Raw genomic sequence first — 14,256 nt, 5'->3', positions numbered from 1 at the left:
AACCTATGGGAAAAAGTATAATTCGTTCCTCAGATTTCTTTTTTGACCCTTCATTTTTTTTTATAAAAGAATTAGGGTATGTCTCAGGGCCTTGTTAATGGAAAACCATGTAGTTTGGCGGGCATTTTATTTCTTTTTTTCATACAACCGACGGTATGGTCCTGTTGCCTCTTCTACTCTTCTGCAAATTTTACTGCTTCTCTCTTCATCAGAGTCAGCCTCGAAGCATTGCTGCTTAAAAACTTCGTTTGTACGAAAAATATTTTCAAATTGTTTCTGTGAAATCTCTTTCGGCTGACTATCAGTGGTTAAATTTTCTTCATATTCTTCGGGATCTTCCCGCTGTGCATCTAAATTTAGCAGGTCGGAATCACTTAATTCTTCAGAATGAGATTTAATTAACTCTTGGACGTTATCATTGAAGGGGAGAAAGAAATGAAGGAATTACGAATTGGTCGCCAACACGTGGAATAGATAAAATCGCCCAACTGCTATGCAAGCAAAATAGTTACCACTTTAAAAAGTACAATGATCATAAAAGAGAAGTTAATTTTACGACGTGTAATAATAAACAACTCATCCCACAATACGGATTGATTACCCTATTATCGGAATGGATTCTCCTTTTTGTGACATGCGCAGAAGTGTCGAAGGGTCTTGAATCTGTGGATGTACTATAGCAGACGACATAAGTTTTGGCGGTAAAAATTTGGAACATAGTATACATCAGGGTTTGTTCCGCGGAGGGTGAATAGGTGTTCTGCGAGGAGTTCTGGAATTTGTCATTTTAGTTTTCTAAGCATTTTTCATGAATAAATATTTTATAGTGGAAATATTCTGAGGAGAATAATATTCGTGAATATGTCGAAAAGCTCAAATCCAGAACGTTTAATAACATCTGTGTATCGTTAATTTTCACGCATGGAAACCTTTCAACATTTGGGAAAGGGAATACCGCCGTTTATGACCGATCATAAAAATTGCCTTCAAGCCGATTGCAACAATGGGCGGCGTATCCTCTGTTCTCAAAACTGAACGAAATAACATCTGTGTTGCAAATGCCAGTGAGCAATCAGTGAGAAAGTATAAAGAAAATTTTCCCACTGAAATTGAAGATCAACGTAGTCTCTGTATCCAGTTCTGAAATCTATTACTACCGAATACTTTCTTTGCAAGTTCGTATTGCAGTGTGTAAGTGCTTGTTCTGAAACCGGAGTGCCGTGATTTTTTTTTAAAAGTAATAGGAATACAGAGTTAAAATCTGATATGAATAATAGACAAGGCACTTTGATTACTTTTGGTATTATGAAATTTTGGTATTATTGAAGATGTTTGTGACGGAACAGATAGTGATTCATCAACCGTCAGCCTACAAAGCGATCTCCAGGATGTACAAAAGGAGAAGGAAACTCCCAGCACACAGGAGAAAAAGTCTGCATTCACTCGTAAGTACTTATAATATTATACATTTTTGGTGATTAGAATGGAATATGCCAATGAAAATCAGCACAAATTAATATAATGATGGTTTAATTAATGTTTAATTAATAATTATCAATTATTTAATTACTAATAAAAATTAGCTAAATTACCAATTAATTATTAATTAATGTATTACAAAATAACCAAGGTGTTCCGTGAAATTTTCAGGATTTGCGAAGTGTTCCGTCGTAGAAAAAGTTTAAAAAACCCTGGTATACACTATGTATACATGAAAGTAGTATAGTAGGCCATTAAAAATAACTTTGTAAAAGGTTTTAAATCACTAACTAAATTATTTCATTCTGGTGAGTGATTTTTTAAAATAATTAGCCATAAAAATGTACAGGTAGAAAAATTTTAAAACCTATAACATTTATTTTTAAGATGTATATAGGTGCACTAATCGAATTTTAGAGGCGCACTAATCGAATTTGGGTATCGAAAAAAATGACGCACTAATCGAAAACGCACTAATCGAGGGCGCATTAATCGAGGGATTACTGTACTAATGTACCACAGGTACATTACTTCAAGCCTACTGTGAAAAATTCTTTTTTGATTGTCGTTATAATTCTTTTTTTTTAGCATTTTCTTCACAAAATCACCGACTCTAATTAGACCATTTTAATGGTAAAATGAAGTAAGACAAAAAAAGTGCCCGTGTAGAATATATGCAAAAAAAAAAAAAAGTCTAGATTCACTTGTGATATCGAACGGCGTCTCTAAGTAAGGTGCAATTTTAAAATACAATATTCTGATTGGTAATAATTTCCTTACTGGGTATCTTATGCACATCAGATACGTAATTCAAAAGAGCATTATATAAAATCATTAAAAAAAAATAGGAAACACATCCTAATATTTTGTCAGTAGTAACGATCCCCAATAAAACAATTTAGTAAATCTGAACAGATCCTACATATGAATTTACTAATTTCAAATGAAATCAAAACCGAACAACTTTTATACATCCTACACGTAACCCAAATTTTATCGAGCCAAAATGCGATTAAGTCAAAATATAGTTACATGTACTTCCTTTACGTAATTTTGACGTTTTGCCATATTATTCAATTGAAATAAATATTGAGGTGGCACGACAATTTTTCCTTATACAAATTCTAGCTACTATTTTAATAAAGTTTTTCATGTCCAGTCAGTCTTAAACAATCTTACGTATTTCCTTAAGGACAAACAATTCTGAGAGATGATTTGCATTTTTTTTATAATCACGTTTGATCGTTTCGCTTAATCTTATTCATAAAATGGCCAGATTTATATAATTTATGATGACTCGGCATTCTTTTTAAGATAATCGGGATCTTTCCCGACTCTTGCATATAAAATATGCATATATCATACATACAAAGCTCCTCTCTTGAGGAACTTTTATATGTAGGATCACAAGCCAAACATAACGAAGAATAGAACTTACGACATTGGAAGTCGCAAATTAAAATGAAGTGATAAAAGCTACTTCACCTGTAAGTTTTTCATTTTAATATTTAAAATACTATAATAAGTGGAAGGAAAGAGCTTATTTTTGTTGTATTCATCACTTGTTTAGAAAGATTTTTTAGAATAATGCTTTTTATTCTTGTAGGAATGATATAACTAAATCCCAAGAACCGTCGATCTAAAACGCATCCTCGACCAAGCGCTAAACCGAGGTAAGTAAAACAAGAGAATTTGCCAGCTAAACTCATTACAAATACATAAATGGCACACTCTATTTGGCCGCGCGGATAACATACCCTCAGTCTTTCTAAAAACGAACTGTGGGTCTATGAGTTCGAATTCCACTTTTCAGGGAATTGATGTTTGCGAAAACAAAAGAAAAAAAATTCATCTTGTGATGTGCCGGGTACTGGATACCTGAAAAAGCTCAGTTGCGCGCTCCGAAGCACAATCTTTTCATTATCCAGTCTTTAGACCGCATATTGTACTAATGCTAATGTATTATAGGTTTACATCTTGTTCATGCATGCGATTCATATTAAAAAAATTTGTGTGTGTGTGTGTGTGTGCACGCGTGAGCGAGCGTATGCTATCGTTGGAAGGCCTTAAACCGAAAGGAAGAATTGTAGCCTCACACCGAGCGATAAAATTAAATTTCTTCCTAAACACATTTAAAGAAATCGAAGCCAAGCGCGACTTGAATCCACAACCTGTTGAGTACGCAAAGAAATCCCCTCTGCCAACTTATTTGATAAGACATACAAATGCTATGGACCTCTCAACTATTGAAGTATTTTAGAAGATGCCTATTGAGTTAGCCTCATTGCAGTTGGCAATAATTCAAGTTATTGCCAACTGCAATTCAAGCCAGGTATATGTGGATGGAATGAGTATATTTGTGTAGAACAATAATGAAAATTGAGTGATCTTGTTATCTTCCGCTTCAATCCAGATGAAGTCTAGATGATGGAATTAAAATGATGGAAGCATTATTATTATTATTATTATTATTACGTAGCACTTCCAGGGAATCCAAAGACTCATCGAGGGAGGGAACCTACTCCACTACTCTCTGCCTCCACCACTCGATCCACCAACTACAAGGAACCTTCATCATCTACACCCCCATCTTCATGGTGAAAGAAAAACCGGAACTCAGCTACACAAATCGCAAAGTGATGGAAACGGATATGAGAATCTTTGAATGGAGTTACCTGTACTTTGTATAGTGCATCAGGCTCTATTTCTACCACAATCGCTAATCGAGGGCGTTCACAACTGCTGTTGAAGTTTGACAGAAAATTGCGCACTGAGCTCCTGCCAGGATGTTTAAAAACAGTCCACTGAGCGCAAGTCAAAAAAATACTCCTGGAATGACACAGATACGAATTCTGCAAATCGAATGGACATATTTGGGTACTACAGCCTCCACAGAACCTTATTTAGAATGCATGATGGAGGTTCTTTGATATGTAGCTGTGATAAATATGGTGTAGAATGATTTTCCTATTTTGAAATTCAACTTCTTATAATGTCAAACGTCATGTTGACAGTTTGTAAAATTTACTTGCATTTTCTACCTTGTGATGTTGCTAATGTGTCGTAATGAAAAGGTCATGAAAATATCACTGTTATTTATTGTATTATATATATATTATTGTATTTTATTTATTGTATCTTATGTATTCTATTATATATATATATATATATATATATATATATATATATATATATATATATATATATATATATATATATATATATATATGATAAAAATAAATGTTTATAAAGTATATAAAATACAGTAAATAACAGTGGCATTCAAATGACAAATTTCGGTGATTACACCACATTTTTTATTCAGTTATATAAACATACTGAACAATAAATCCCGACAAGTTTCATAAGTCATAGGACTTACTTCTTCAGGGGCAAATAGGATAACTTAAAGTTTAAACAAGAGAAATTAATAAGTACAATTCATATATTTATCTGCTATTTATAAAAACAAATAACAGAATGCAGATATAAAACGTTATGACGTTAAACAATACTAGACGATGCCACGTGTTCTTGTTCTCGTTCATAAAGTCCGAGCTCAGGTTGAGGTAAATTTTTTATTAGAGCTAACCACACTTGATGGAGAGTTAAGCCTTGATTTTTATTACATTGAGTTGGGTTTTTCAGCATATTAGCAGCTTCTTTGAATTTTTCTTACGTATCAGTTGTTTTATGTTTATGACATCGCAGATTTTTGCCGGAGTGTTTATTTCAGTGTGTTTATATAACTGGATAAAAAAATGTGGTGTAATCACCGAAATTTTTCATTTGAATCAATTAGTCACAGAAATCTACTCCTACAACAGTGACATTTTCATGGCCTTTCACTAATTGTCAAGCATAACAGAGACGCTTGACAGTTACTGGTATGCCAAAAGCATGCTAGAATAAAAACAAAATTCTGGAACTCCCAAAACCTTAAAATTCGAATTGATCTGCTGACAACAATTAGGTGTCTGGCACTTCTATGCGCCAATAAAATAAAATCATTACTTGCATCATCATTTTCTATTAAGTTTATATACATAATTTCTTGTCTTTGTGTTTCAGAAATAAATCTACGATTCAGTCTCCAGTTTCCTGATCCGCAATTAATAAACATGTGTGAAAAAGAATATGCACATAACTATGGTAATGGGTATTTGAACTATTGGAGTTCAGCAAAGACGTCTACAAGATATAATTAGCACCTTTCAATGGATGGCATTTCTTTCTCTTCGGATGTATTCATGGGATTTGGGATAAAAAAAGGAAATTCTATTTAATTGTAGTGATAAGCAAGATAATTTTTAAGAAATAAAATTTAATTAAAACCACTTTATGGGAAAAATAATTATTTGGAATGTTGATTACAATTTTAACAACAATAATAATTTTCATTATTATTAAAAATAATTATATTTTGGATGTTTACCTAATTTAGTTAATCTGCAGTAAAAGAGACAAAGGGTACGATTATCAGATATCACAATTTAATGAACTGAGAATGAGGAGTCAGCATATTAATATTTCGAATTAATCCCGCATTTTTGTGAGATTAATTCGAATTATTATTATTATTTACCAAAACACACTTGTTTACGGTGCATAAATATCAACTTCCAATGGCGACAACATACGCATTTAAATCTAACTCTGTAACTTGCATATGAGTCCTCGCTAATGTCTTAACAAGAAGGACAAGAATGCTTCATTTCTTTGACAATACAGATCACATGATTACACAATAGATTATATTAACGAGAAACTGGAAATAATACTGAAAGTATCGAAAGCACATACCTTACTTAAAAATACTAGATGAATGGAAGATTACCTAAACATAACTGGTGACAAGCTTTTAGATGGTATGTCTAGCAGCCAAATAGGAATTTGGGAGATGAAGGTTCACGTATCGATCACGTTTTCACGGGAAGCACAAGGGACAGGAAGTGTAACAAAGAAATATACGAATACTGTATATCAAATCATTTCCCAATAAGAGTCAAAATAAAAACCATTATAAAAGAGAGATCAGGTCAAAAAAAAAAAAAAGAGTTGCACCTACAGTAGCAAAGCAATTATTTTATACGAAATATGACAAATGTATCAGGTTCTCAAACTCGATGATTTCTCACATGAATAAATGAACGTCACTGAGCTCTATTGGGAGCTGATTTCCAAGATCATTCTGCCAAAAAATGCGATACAAAATCATTGAAGAGAAAAACAGCACAAAAAACGTGGTAAAGAAATGCTATCTATACAAGAAACATAAGAATAACGAAAATAAACAAACATTGAACGAGAATACAGATCATTCAACAAGCAAAAGAACTACATTGTTACAGCAGCAGCCTTATTGCATTGTCTTGCTGAAGGAAACAATGGTCAGTTCTGTAGAAACGCCAGAAATTAGGAAGAATTGCATTGTCTAGAATGGACATTGCTTGGAAAGAAGTTAACGGACCATATTGTGAAGAACAAACATCCATGGCGCCCATCTTAATAAGATGTAGGGTCTCCTTTCGGTACGATGACTGCAGCATTCCTGCGGTACATACTTTTCACAAACGTACGATATCGATCGATGGGAATTTTGGACCCTTCTTCCTGTACGCCTGTAATGAGGTCTTGGACCGTTCTGACGCGGAGGCCCCTTGACCTCATCCGACACACTAATTCATCCCACAGATGTTCAATGGGGTTGAGATCAGTGCTCTGTGGAAGGCAGTCAAAGTGTGATGACGTTCATGTCCCCAATCCACGCAGTTACAGCGGCAGCCTTACTGCATTGTCTTGCTGAAGGAAACAATGGTCAGTTCTGTAGAAACGCCAGAAATTAGGAAGAATTGCATTGTCCTGAATGTTCAGATACCTATCGGTCGGAATCCAATGGAATAGCGACCCTTTTAGCTAGATATACATCGTGCGTTGTGTCTTTTTGCTTGATAAAGCAGTCAACCAAAAAGGCTCCAGTCGAGGAAGTGAATCTTTAGCCATGTTGTTTTGGGGAATGCGAAAGCTTTGAGGGAAATTTATAAGGGAGGGAATGGGAACACCATTAATTTATATTGCTTATTTTATTAAGGTGGATTTGTAACATTATGGGTACATTGAATGTGACGATATTCTTACCAACAGATACAGTATGTTATTCGTGTGGATATTCAACGGGCAATTATGGAATGATTTGAATAAAAGGACTCGCTTTATTTTATTCAAAATTTATTTAGTTCGTTTATCTCTGATTTTCGAAATCTGGTTGTGTAAGGCAGAAAAATTCCATCCTTTTGCGTCACTGATAGCTGGCTGAAGACTCTCAAGAATCCATTCGTATTCAAGGAGGAGACTGTGGTAGGTACTGCTGTCTTTGTGCACAACACACACACACACACACACACACACACACTTGAATCAACCCTTAATAATCATTAAGGACTTTAAATAAGTTTAATTCAAACCGAGTTGCATAATTTTGATGCTTTTTTACATGAAAATACCAACAGAAAGGCAGATTTATTATGACAATAACTTGAAGTACGCTTGTATTTCAATTTTTCAATTTTGAATTCAAGTCTGAAATAATGTACAATGATGTTATAATAATGACCGTGTTTTGAATAATTAAATTTTGAATAAACAGAATTCGGTATAGCGAAAAAATAAAACAAAAAAAGAATATTGATCATACCTTTACGAATTAAATAATCTGGAGTGTGGAAATTGCTTCTCTTTAGCATCTTCCTGATCAATATGAATGAGTTTTGGCTTCTTTATCGGTCTGCAAAAGAGTGGGATTGAAGAGCAAAAAATGTGGCAAAGAACCATTGCCTCATTTCCTTATGTTTTGACAATCTCAAAAGTGACATCTCAATGTGCCATGAATGCTACTTTCAAGATTGCACTGTTTTAATTCATATCACTCGAACAGTACAAATATACGTTGCACTTCATTTAGCTTTTTTATTAATATTTGTTTATGTAATCTTCTTTTTCTTTCTTTTCTTCATATCGATTATTTTCCTTTTGCATAGTTGTGTTTTGTCCCTCATACTGTTTAACACCCATCGGATAGCTAATATTTAATGTAAAGGATAAGAGATGTTAAATTCGGCTATTGAGAATGTCCCTCAATAATTCGCGTAATTATAATATTGAAATATTATTTTATATTGAAAACGGATAAGATTTTTTTTAATTTGTTCTTTTCAATATGTGGAAGTGCATTGTCTCGCGTTTCACCTTTGAAGCAGGCATGCATTGGTAAAAGATTGATCAGTTATACGGACCTTCGTAATATAAATACTGCGAAGCCAAGAATTGTGTTCTCATAATCTCTCTGGTGAAGTTTTTTAACTTTGGAAGTTTGTTTTTTTTTCCCCTCACTCTTTGTCTATGAAATAAGGTTAGATCTTCAATATCCCTTATTTCTATCACTATCATCTTCCTTTCCCCCTCTTTTACCTTACGGTGTCGAGGGTTTATTAATCATCGGACCTCAAGCCGTTCCCAGGATAAGGTGGTCATTCCTACTCCCCGGTGTATCCTATGTCCGTAGTGGTGTTGAGTTCTCAAGGCCGGTTTGCCTGCTTTGCAGGATGAAAAACTCCAGGATAAACTGGGGAAAAACCCTGCTGTCCACGGTCAAGACCGGCTAACTTGGCTATGGCTGAGGAAGATCCTTCAGCTACTCACGTCACCGACGGGAATCGAACCTAAGACACTTATTAAAAACTTCTCTGTATTATACAGGATGTCCCATAAGTCGCCATACATAGGGAAAATGAGAAATTATTGCTAAATGTACCTTTATTTACAATTCATTACCAAATATTTACAAAATATTCTCTTCGTGTCGACCACCTCTTTCTACACATACACCAAGTCTTTTCTTCCACTCATGGAGAACGCGTTCCAAGATATCTGTTGTTATGGATTAATTGCATTTTTCGAATACGTTCCTTTGAATGATCCATTTTTCTAATCTTTTCCTTGTAAACCACGGCTTCTGAAAGTGATAAAAAAATACATATATAAATATAAAAAATAGAAAATACAGTATAATATGAGTTTCTTAATTTTTCCTATGTATAGAGACTTTTGGGACACCCTGTATATAAAAACGTGCTTATCTGAACATCGAGACGGTAAGCACGCAAAACAGATGAAACTCGGAAAGCAAAAACAGCAACTCCTGACAATGGATTGGTTGACACAATAACCAATCACAACCTCTATACACGATTGTCCCAGAGCTCATCCTGCCTCGCCCTATGAGCGGTTTAAAACTACTAGAAAGCTAAGAATTTGACCAGCTACCCCATCTGTACATCTTTTCTAAAGGCTCAAAGGTGTATATATTTTGAACGCACATTAACGCGGCTGTTAACGCGAATGTGATGCGATGTGTATGTGTCGAAAAGTGTTCTCTTCATGAAGTATTAGTCTGTTGTGTTTACTTTCAGGAATCGCGCGAAGTCTGGAAACAATTAGGGGAGTCTTTAACGGGGAATAAATGCAAAATATAATATAATATTGGTGATATTGCTATTCGGTGAATTACACCGCACACCTAAATATATAAATATATATATAGTACTGTATATATATTTAGGGGAGTCTTTACCTTCGCCTTTACCATGAGTTGCCTCATACCTGAACTACGTTGAGACACAAATGTGACTTACTTGGCAGTTTACTTAATTGAGAAAAAGGATTAAAACCAAGTTTTAAAGGAGGAATCCTTTCACATTTTCTTGGAATAGCTGAGGATTGTAACCTTTAGGGAAGACTTGGTGGGGGGGGGGAGGAACTGTTCCAAAGGACAGAAGAAGATGGAATAAAAGGGAAGGCAGTGAAGTTGGTTCGGTGAGCTTTTTAAGATGGCCTGTAAAAGGATGTTGGTAAGCAGCGGCTCATTTTCTAATGATTTTGGAGGAGAGTGGAGGAATAATAGCGACCGATTCAAGAGCACTGCCAATGAAAGTATCTGTAGAAGGGGCACAAGGCAGAAACGGCTTAGAGAAGATTTTAGTGCACCACCCCAAATATGGGAACAATATTCCACGATTGGGCGGATTTGGGATTTGTGTAGCGTTAACAACTCTCAAGACGTGGAGTAGTGTCTTGTGCGAAAAAGTACACCCAGCTTTTTTGGCAGCTGAAGAAGCTATAGTTGAAATGTGGCTGTGCCAGGAAAGATCTGATGTGCAGGTCAGTCCAAGAAGAGAAATTTGATCGTGTTTGAATATCTCAGTATTACTGAAGGTAAGGAGGAAGGATTCAAGCTTTTTCTTGCGAGAGATCAGACAGGATTGAGGTTTGGTGGCATTGAAGTTTACAAAGTTGCCCCCGCCCCATTGGGATATTGCTAAAGGTAGGAGATCAGAGTTCAGGTCACTGCTACTGGTAGATCTCGAGGATTCTAATACTTGAGCATTACAAGGTTTGTCAAATTAAAAGGACGAATAGAGTGTCATCGGCAAAGCTATGATAGGATTGGAAGTCTATGAGAGCAGATCATTTATATACAAGAGAAGGAAGAGAGTGGGTGAAAGAAGAGAACCCTGAAGTACTCATGCATTGGTGGGGAAATCCGAGAAGAGGAAACCGTTCACCATGACACGTAGTGAGTGACCAGTGAGAAAGTTAGCGATTCAGTTGCAAAATGCGAGGGGCAGACCATGGTTTGCCAGTTTGTTAAGTAGGTCATGTGCTAAACTCAATCGAATGCCTTTGAAGTGTCGAGGCCAACCACATGAGTTTCTCCAAATGTTTCCATGGCTTGAGTCCAGGTCGGTGGTGAAAGCAAGAAAATCAGCTGTAGATCGCGAGTGGAGGAATCTACTGCTGGTCACTGATTAGTTGGTAGGTCTCTATCGGGTTCAAGAGTTGGTTGTTGATGACCTCCATAATTTTAGAGAGAACGGAAGTGAGAGCACTTGGATGGTAGTTTGTTGGTTGACGTTTATCACCTTTCTTTGGTATGGGCTGGATGTGGATATGTTTCCATGTTGTAGGGTATTTAGTTTCGAAGAGGATAGACTGAAGAGGCGATACAGAATAAGTTTCAGTTCTGGGGTACAATTCTTTTAACACAATAGGTGGGATACCATCAGGACCAGATGCCTTATTTGTGTTCAAGTTGTTAAAGATTTTTCGGTTTCTTTTTGTCGGAAAACTGTGGAAGACATGAAGGGAACCGTTCTTGGTAGAGTAGAGAGAACTTTGCAGAAATTGGAAGAGAAGAGTAATGCCGAATGTGAGAATGGTGGAAACCTGGATGAGTAGAATTGAGTCTAATGGCCTTGGTAACGGACCAGAAGAAGCTACTGCTATTTGGACAGGAGAGTTTACAACATTTAGCCCTTTCAAAGTCGGACTTGGACTTGGTGATAATTCTTTTGCAACTGTTTCATTCGTGATAAGCGGAAGTTTTTTCTTTTACAGCAATGGGACTTTTTTTTGATAACGAAGGGTTGGATAGTGTCTCATAATTTGGAGTGTAATAAGGGATGAATGCCTTCATTCCTGTGAGGATACTTTCTGGTATTCGGTCTGAGCGGGTGTTTGGATCAGAAGAACTGAAGCAGTAGAACCATGAGAAGAAAGCATAAAGGTCACAGAGGCCGCCCTATTTGGCACTCTTGTAGTGCCATAGGACATGCGTGTAAACTGGGGAATGCAGGTTGTTCTGTGGCAAAAGCGACATGTGTGAGGTTGTGATCCGAGTTATGGAGAGTAGAATTGACAATCACAGTACACACTTGGCAAGGGAGCTTGTTGGGAAGAGGCAGGTGCGTTGGCAAATTGGAGAGGGTTGTCATATATTCTGATAGGAAGATTGATGATCTGTGATAGGTCATTGCTGATGGCAAACACCTCAGCATCCCTGCCTGTTTTATTGATGAAACTGGAGAAGGTAAGCCAATATGAGTTGTGGATGCTGAAGTCCCTGAAAAGGATGACCTCACTACTGGGATAATTCGACCTCAAAAAAGTCGAGCTTCCGAGAGATATATAGTTGAAGAGATCAGATTGGTTAATGGAGTTTGGAGAGTGATAGAGGGAGAGCATATTAAAAGCGCAGTTTGATTTAATGGGGAAATTTTGAGTAAAAGCAGATCAAACAGTGGGAATTTCAGGTTTTGCAATCTCTGGCATGGTATGTTGGTTCTAATGAATATACAGGCACTATCCTTGTGGTGGAAAGGGCTGTGCAATGTGTAGTTCGGGAAGTTGAGGTGGAGAGTGATTGTTGAGATTGTCGGTTAGGGTTCTGATAGGAATAGTTATTCTGGTTCAGATAACTCTAGGTGGTGGTGCATGTCATTTATATTTCTGTTTAGGCCATGGATATTGGTGAAGTGGATATGGATTTCTTTTTGGTAAGAATTAATGTTCGCGGGTTGTTTAGCTGGATATCTTTTTTTTTAAATGATTTTTGAACTATTTTTTTGTGAGAATTAGAATTCAATGATCCTGGAATAATACGCTAGTAACTGATAGTTATCCAGAATAAGAGGAAATCAGTTCGGTAGTAATGTCTTTAGTGATAGAGTTAGCGTAGGTCTTGTGCTCTTTTTCTCAATTAAGTGAGATTAGGAACCGATAATAAATGTGCGCCTAACTGATTTTACTTTAATATATCTCAGATCACCTACAGAGAGATCCGCATTTACTGATATTGCGGTTTTTTTGTTGTTTTTTTAATTCAAAATTTTCTAACTTACCTAGTTATTCATTTGCACTCCCTTGAATACAGAAATATTTGCATGATGATGCTGCAGTTGAGTCCTAGCGATCGATTTGCATCTTTGCTGTTATTATATAAGTAAATATAATTAGATATTAGTTTATCGTTTTCTAAATAGATGGCGCCATGGTGTTACTGATCTTTCTAAACAATTTTGTATTATACAGTAGTGTACTGTTGTGTTAATATACAATAAGATTGACTTGCTTGCGTTTACCACTGACGCAACTAGGATTATTATTTGTTGTGCATTCTCCGGCTGGTTTATCTGTTTATTGGGAGGAAACCTCCCGAAACATGGAGGTTTCGTGAAAATCCTTACCATTATCGAATGACTGGTTAACTCACCTCTACTTAGATATCCGTCTTATAGTATTAAAATCCAGGTCTTTTCGAAGGGTAGTTGCTGAGTCGTCTTCTCAACTGTACTGCTGTCCGACCACAGATGCGAGACCCCTTGACACTTTTGCGCATGGTAGAAGATGGCGAATCCATTCCGATGATAGGGTAATCAATGCGTTTCGTGTGATGAATGTTTATTATTATACGTCAGGAAATTAGGCAATCTGCCAGCCAGGGTTCTCCCATCTGTGATCGGACAGTACTAAAGGCTCTTAGTATTCATATATTAGTAGATGTAATTAGATCCTAGTTTGCAACTTGCCCAACAGGTGGCAATATGGGTTAAACGACCCATTTTTTTTTAAAATCATTAGAAGTAGTTTCTCGAAGATGCAATTTAGATTTTAGAATGTTTTAAAGTCATTTTATAAAAAAATATATTCTTAAAAATAGATCAATGATAATGAATCCTTTATATTTAATGTTACTCTATTTTGTGCACACTATATATTAGGCTGTATGGTAGTACAACTTCACTCTGCTGTCCTGCTTTCTCTAAACCAACAAATCGTCAACTAAAATAAATTGAAACAAATATAATATCACTCATGTTATCATCGTGTGATTTATGTAATGATTATTTCTATACAGAAATACTAATCTTTCATGGTTAAAGT

The 14,256-nt window shown here is 35.8% G+C and overlaps 1 protein-coding gene across 1 annotated transcript in view; it reads left to right on the top strand.

Annotated features, from left to right (window-relative positions):
- LOC150095542 (uncharacterized) overlaps positions 1 to 3,152 on the top strand; it is a 30,535-nt gene extending 27,383 nt beyond the window's left edge. The window contains exon 6 of the mRNA XM_090409690.1: positions 3,086 to 3,152. Coding sequence (XP_090265816.1) covers positions 3,086 to 3,096 — 11 coding nt within the window. The 3' untranslated portion in view covers positions 3,097 to 3,152. The remainder of the gene's footprint in view (positions 1 to 3,085) is intronic.
- Positions 3,153 to 14,256: the final 11,104 nt, after the last annotated feature.

Source organism: Typopeltis vanoorti, chromosome 20 (assembly GCF_054136105.1).
Source record: "Typopeltis vanoorti isolate ZY-2024b chromosome 20, IOZ_Tvanoo_1.0, whole genome shotgun sequence".
Taxonomy (NCBI): domain Eukaryota; kingdom Metazoa; phylum Arthropoda; class Arachnida; order Uropygi; family Thelyphonidae; genus Typopeltis; species Typopeltis vanoorti.
Note: the sequence above shows the minus strand (reverse complement) of the source record. Positions and strands in the feature narration are given on the sequence as shown.